General features: G+C 35.9%; 2 protein-coding genes across 4 annotated transcripts in view; one reads left to right on the top strand and one right to left on the bottom strand.

Moving 5' to 3' along the window:
* LOC107642285 (mediator of RNA polymerase II transcription subunit 12) lies at positions 1,142-4,818 on the bottom strand. Of its 3 annotated transcripts, XM_021122731.1 has the most exons (7): positions 4,375-4,818; positions 4,177-4,280; positions 3,496-3,885; positions 3,113-3,390; positions 2,656-2,806; positions 1,695-2,203; positions 1,142-1,603 (listed from the first exon to the last, which is right to left on the bottom strand). In XM_021122731.1, exons 1-7 carry the CDS (start codon positions 4,688-4,690, stop codon positions 1,474-1,476), a joined length of 1,878 nt encoding a protein of 625 aa, XP_020978390.1. In that variant the 5' UTR covers positions 4,691-4,818; the 3' UTR covers positions 1,142-1,473. The 3 variants fall into 3 exon arrangements, with proteins under 3 accessions (XP_020978390.1, XP_020978388.1, XP_020978389.1); XM_021122729.1 differs by having other exon boundaries at positions 3,113-3,885; XM_021122730.1 differs by having other exon boundaries at positions 2,656-2,785; positions 3,113-3,885.
* Positions 5,294-7,035, top strand: part of LOC107642283 (7-deoxyloganetic acid glucosyltransferase) — a 4,514-nt gene continuing 2,772 nt past the window's right edge. The window contains exon 1 of the mRNA XM_016345587.2: positions 5,294-5,873. Within this exon, the coding sequence (XP_016201073.1) occupies positions 5,381-5,873 (493 nt within the window). The 5' untranslated portion in view covers positions 5,294-5,380. The remainder of the gene's footprint in view (positions 5,874-7,035) is intronic.

Below are 7,035 nucleotides of genomic sequence, written 5' to 3'. Positions count from 1 at the left end.
CCGGTATTTTTTTTTTTTGGGGCCTTAGCTAGTTAGCTATTATCCCTTTATCCACGTCCTTAACAGAGTAACAGGAAAGAGCATTCGGGTTTTTTGTTGTACTTTTAGGCTGTGTTTGTTTTTAAGAACAGAATATGATAAGACACTGAGAACAGAATAAGATAAGACACTGATGGACAGAGACACAAAATTTTATGTTCTTGTATTCTGTTTGGTGATAAACTAAAACAAATTATGAAAATTCAATTTATTCTCATTTTTTTTCATTAAAAAATTTGAGATAAAAAATATAACAATAAAAAATATAATTATGAAAAATTAACAAGAATAATGAAAGAAAAAATAAAAAATAAGTTATGTTCCTTGTTAGTATCTCCGTGTCTTTCCTATTAGGATAGACATAAAATATACTAATTCATTATTTCTGAACACATTGTATCTGTCTATATCTCTTCTGCCAAATATGATTTTATGTCTCAGTGTCTTATTTCTGTAAACAAACGCAGCCTTAAGACTTAAGGGACAAACAAACGCAGCCTTAAGACTTAAGGGACAGTACATGATTCCTTTTTAGATCATCCACCTGCTTACTGTTTTATTGCAGCATATTACTTACATCAGTAATATCTTGTTTAAAGCCTTTTTATTTTGCGGGTGTCATCGATTCATTCGATTGTTTCTTTTCATCCCAGAAAAATAAAAACGAAACGCACACTTCTGTATGTTTGCTAAAAACTAATTTCCGATAAGGGAAGGAATTCATCTTCCTTTATTAAAAACATAAAATTAAATTGTTCTAAATATTTTTAGTCTCCATAATTATGTTTCATTTTAATTTAAGTTTCTCTAAAATTTTAAAACGGTTTTAGTCCCTATTTTTTTCGTTCTTTTCACAAAGACTAAACATATTTAAGCTTTTTTGTGGATTAGAAAAACATTTAAGCTAATCACATACATACAATGCACTTTTAAATAAGACAGACTAAATACAATTTCTTTTTCTTTTTTCTTTTTTAAAGGTATTTCCATCTTAATTTCTTTTACCTGGACATAAACATTTAAAAAAAAAAACCTTTTCATCCATTTACTTACCCTTACTTCCCCTTTTACCCTTCTGCATCTCCCAAATGTAGCATAAAAATGATACAAAAGCTTCTCCTACAGTCCTACCAAGATACGTTGTTATCATAAATTATCACAAACATAACATACATATATGCCAACAAAATTTGATCCATTTGTAATCTATTACAGAACATCCCTAGAACATTGCACGCCAAGGGTCAATCAGCTCAACAGATATTTGATCCAACAAGCTACACTATGATGCACTCTATGTTTACGCTATTATACGGGCTACTATACAAAGTAAAGGGAACAAAAATACAAAATGGCCATGAAAACTGTCATAGACCACTCAACTTCAAAAGAAACCATTGATGCACACGCTGGTTGTCAAAAATACTAGAGTAGCTATTTACCACTAGGAGAAGTCAGTCTGCTTTCATCTGAATCATGCTTTGATGAAGAATCTCCACCTCCGCCCATCAATTCTGAGAAGCCCTCCACTTTGACAGGTGGTGCTCTAACCATGCCCGTGTTCCTAGTTGCGAAACATAAATCAACAGTCTTAACAAGGATATCATAAATTCAATCCAATAGTAGCATCCACCCAATTATTCAAAGTAACTTACTGCGACTGTATTGGGGGCATCTGTAGGGAACCCATTTGCCTGAACTGACCACCAGGTTGAGAGTGGAAACTCGACATCGCAGGCATCTGCTGCTGCCTTAACTGCATTTGAGGATGTCTGGAATTGGTCGGATTGAAGGCATTATTATCATTTGGTAAATCTGGTGGATTCTCAAGCTTGACTTGAACCAATGGTCTTTCCTTATCTATATCCATAGCAGGGCGAGGTGTAGACATTGCCCGTCTTCTGATTTGTTGTTGTAACTGCTGTTGCTGCTGTTGTTGCTGTTGCTGTTGCAGCAGAAGTTGCTGCTGCTGTTGTTGTTGTTGCTGCTGCTGCTGCTGCTGTTGTTGTTGTTGTTGTTGTTGTTGTTGTTGCAGCAGCTGCTGTTGTTGCATCTGCTGCTGTTGTTGCATCTGCTGTTGTTGCTGCTGCTGTTGGTGCTGCTGAAAAGCCAGATTCTGTGAATGAATAAACTGCTGTACTTGTTGATGCATCTGCCTTGGTACCTGCACATGCATATTAACATTCTCATTCATATAGCTATTACCCGAATGGAATGATTTTATTTAACCAACCAAGGAATTGTAACACAGAGATGGTCTAAATTGAATGAAAACCCTAAGAAGAAAAAAAAAACAGAGAACAAGGTGGATATGGAATGCGAATTGCAGTCTCAAACAAACCTCATTCTATCTAAATAACTTGTGAACCTCGCTAAGGAATCAGTTTTCCATGGAAGCAATAAAATGGCTGATTCTTTGTGAATTAAACATAGAGCATAGGATTTATTCCATTTTGAAGAAGATCCAGATACATCTCCAATTTAAGTTTAAGACTATAAATGTTGCTAAATAATATTTAGTTCCTCTATTGCTATACTACTGTTCATGTTGATCACTTGCCAATCACATAAAATACACAAGTATATAACAAAACACAAGGGAGTAGATATAAGTACTTGCTGAGGTATTCGAATAGAACTCTGCTGTTGTGGCTGCATTTGTGACTGAATCCCATGAACTTGATGATTTTGTTGTACAATATTCCGAGAACCATCCTTAACAGCATCCAGTAATGATGCAAAATTACTGGGAACAGCAAGGAGCATGTTAAGATATGGCATGTTATGTTTATGATGCAATAATTTAAAAGAAAAAAATATAGATCAGGACAATAGTACAGATATTGCCAACAAAATGTGCATCAAATATGCTTGCTGAAAGAATAATAACCAAAAAAAAAAAAATTTGCTTTTTACCATATTCTCTCAAGATGAAAATGATACAGGATAACACACACCATCATCAAAGTGAGATGAGGTAGAACAGTACAAAAGAAGGCTAATCTGGCAAGGCAAAATTTAACATTCATAAATTTAATTTCTGAAAATAAACATAGAAGAGTTTTAAACTCACCTAAAGCCCTCTATTTTGAGAAGCATCTTTAGAAGTTCAATGGCTGAACACTGTTTCCGATAACTATCAGCAAGTAATTTCAGGTGTTCTCCAAATTTATGAATGTGAGCGCCTAGTGCTTCAGCAAAGAGTGCAATTGGACATTCCATGGCAGCCTCAAATCCCACACTTTCCAATGCACGTGCCACTACCTTTTGAGACAATTTTGTTGCTTGTTCAAGGCCAACAACTTTAGGGTTTCCCTCAGGTCCAGATTTCCCACGGTACAAGCCTCCTCCCTGATCCATGTTAAGATACTCAGGCCTAATACCAAGTCTCTCAATCATAACAGGACTCCTTGTGGAAACAGGAGGTAAGGTATCAAGAACTCCAAATAACTTAACCTTGGGGTTATACTCAACTCTGTCAGTTGGTGTAAGTGCACTCTCAGGCACACAGTTCCAAGCATACATTATTTCTAGAAAACCTTCTGAATCATCATTAACTAAATTACCATTATTTGGTTGCTCATTAACTGAATTATGATCTTCCTTGAAGGGCAGCCGCCTTTTCTTATGATTAGTAACGGATGTAACATAGGAAGCCATCTCTGTAGGTGAACGCTTGGGCAATTCTCTGTCTCCCAAAACCAATTTCTTGTTGGACTTATACTTTTCAATCATCTGATTATACCAAGTTTCAGGCAGCTCATCATTCCTGTATCTCTGGGACATGCCATCCATATCAGAGTCAACATATCTAGTTCCAGCTCCAGAACCTGATTTGGATTGGTTCTGCATCACCAGTCACTCATGTTGATTAACACATAAGAAATTCTAAGAACTAAAGTGGGGGAAAATTATTGTTTTGTTTTAAACATTGCCTTCACAAAATCAGCTATTTACTAAAATATCTTTCCAAAATCATGGAATCATTAAATAAATGGTAACTTAGGCAAGCCACTCAAAACTAAATAGTCTTCTATTGATCTTCCACTACCTCTAATCTACTTTCCAATGCAATTCATACAAACGGACCTCATTGGAGAAGCAAAAAGAACACAGATCAAAATGACACGAAAATACCTTTGAGGAAGAAATAGTAGCGGTTTGAGCCCCATCTTGGGAAGAAGAAGAAGAAGCAGCATTCTCAAGGGTGAAGTAAACATCATCAGCGTGCAGCTGCAAATCTGCCCCCTCCAAAAAAAATTAATAAAATAATATAAACTTAAAAAAATTCGGAATTTTCAGAAGACGAGGAAGAAGAATGAAAGGGAAACTAACAAAAAGGATTGAGGTTGTGTAGCGTGAGCGAAGAAGAAGAAGAAGAATATGCTGAATTGGGGGAAGTGGAGAAGATAGAAGCAGAAGCCTTGTCGAAGAGGAGAGCGCGGACCCTCATTTGGAGAAAGAGGTGAGCCCTAGATTTGGAAGAATCGGAGGAGGGAGAAGACATGAATGAGTCCCAGGCCGAAGGGGAAGAGAGGAACGGTGAGAACGTGGCGTAGGCGGCGTCGCCCAGCCAGCTCCGCCACACACCGCAGCGTTCCAGCTTCCGCGCCAGCTCGTAACCCCGGCCGTCCTCCCCAAGAAGCGCCATCACTAACCCACGCGCCTCCACCGCACTCCACCGCTACTTCTTGTTTTATAAATTAAACTGCCAACTTGCGCCACCAACCACACTTCCCCTCCAGACCTATCAAGTATCATGTACACTCACACCATCGGCCACCGGTGAGTGTGGTAGCCGGTGGCGTACCGTTTATGATTATAATTTTAAACAGATTTAATATAATATATATTGTTTTTTAATTTTAATCATAAACGGTACNNNATCAGATAATTATTGTATTTAAAATATGTCGAGACCAAATATAATAATTCAACATAAATCCTGTACTATAAGAGAAAGAGTGGATTTTCTGAGAAAAAAGATCTTATTTACTCCGTTGATCAAGTCAATAATTTATTTTAGACTTTAGTAGTGCTATACATAAAAGTGTCTTTTATAATTAAATTAATCTAAATTTAACAAAAATTACCTAAACAATATGCATACATAGTTACATACTTTTTCTTCAACTAAAATTTTGTTGAACCATTCAACAAAAAAAAAAGGAATCTATCATTGCGTATAGGCATGCATCATGACCCAAAGAAAAGGAAATAATTATATATGGACATATAGTCTCATTCCCTTCCAACCGGGTTAGCTTCGGTCATAGCTGGGGAAATTAAAAGCTTCCTCTAGTAAGCTGAAAAATAAGTCATCTCAGCGCCCACACAAGAAATGAAACCGCCGCAAACATCTTCAGCTCATGTTCTGATCTTCCCATGTCCAGCACAGGGCCACGTCAACTCCATGCTAAACCTTGCTCAGCTCCTTGCACTCCGCAACCTCCACGTCACTTTCCTCAACACCGAACACACCCACAACCGCCTCACGCGCTTCGCCGACATAGAATCCCTCCTGGCTCGCTACCCTACGCTCCGGTTTAAGACCATCCCTGACGGTCTACCGGAGGAGCACCCTCGCTCAGGGGAGCGAGCTGCGGAGCCGCTTATGTCGCTGAAGGTGCATGGAAAGCCTCTTCTGAGAGACATTTTGGTGAAAGAGAAGGTGACTTGCTTGGTAGCTGATGGACTTTTCGCAAAGTTGGCGAATGATATGGCTGAAGAAGTTGGAGTAGCAAGTATTCATTTTCGGACCATCGGTGCTTCTTGTTTCTGGACTTATTTCTGGACTCCATATCTCTTTCAGTCAAACGAACTCCCTGTTACAGGTACGCGTACCCATTAATGTCACAGATATTTCTCGTGTTGTTTTTTTTTTTATCAAAATATGAGATTCGAACCCGCAACTTTTTAATTGAGTATAGAGAGATTATACGATTTGAGCTATTACTCATTGGCTTCTCGTCTTGTTTCTTATTCCTCAGTTTTGTTAGATAGATGATTAGAGTATACAATGGAAATATTTTTCGAATATCTATATATCGAATACATTTAAACAATTTTTAATGTTACTACTAGCGCGTTATTGATTATCTTTTTTATATAACATAATAAAAAAATAAAAATAAAAAATATTGCTTAATGGTGATTACAGAATTAAAAAGGTTATGTTGTCTAAGCTACTAAGACTTTTCGTACCATTATTGATTAAAAAATGAAAGATTTATTCATTTACGTTGTACACACAGTATTTGACTTTCTTTTTGTCTTCTCTAAGCTACTGCGACTTTTCGTAATTCGTATACCATTGTTGGATGTTTTTGAATTGCGGCCGTATTTGTAAACACTAAATAGGGACGCGTACAAAAAAAACGCCTTCACACACATTCTAAATCCTTTACATGATGACATATCAATCTATGTCTTTTGATATTTATAATTTTAAACATTTTTCTCTATATATGTTATTTATTTAAAAGTAAATATAATTGTTCAAAAGTATTTTGACTTTTTTAAATTTAAAAATTATCTGAATAAAATTATAAAAAATAAGTTAAAAACATTTTTCACTATCTTTTTATTTTAAATTTTTAATATTTTGAGTTGGATATTTTTAATGGTGAGAGTGTATCTATAAAGACACCTATGTTCAAATTAATATAGGCTGTGGGGCACTAAAAAATTAGAAATAATGAGTATATATATTGTGAGACTATAATGTTATGAGTTTCTTTTATATTATTGTGAGACTCTTGAGTTACTTTTATGTTTAGTTGATTTAGGAGAATAAATTTTAGGAAAAGTGTGAAGAGTCAATAGAATATTTGTACAATTTACACAATGGAGGTTTAAGGAGTGTTAGAGATATAATTATTAGTGTTACTTTTTTCTATTAACTGAAACTTTTGAAATGAGTGGTATCATAACATGGTATTAGAGCTCTAGATCCAAAAAGTCTCGAGTAGGATCCTAAATTTTATTCTCATAAGT

The sequence above is a fragment of the Arachis ipaensis genome, chromosome B05, assembly GCF_000816755.2.
Source record: "Arachis ipaensis cultivar K30076 chromosome B05, Araip1.1, whole genome shotgun sequence".
Taxonomy (NCBI): Eukaryota; Viridiplantae; Streptophyta; class Magnoliopsida; order Fabales; family Fabaceae; genus Arachis; species Arachis ipaensis.
Note: the sequence above shows the minus strand (reverse complement) of the source record. Positions and strands in the feature narration are given on the sequence as shown.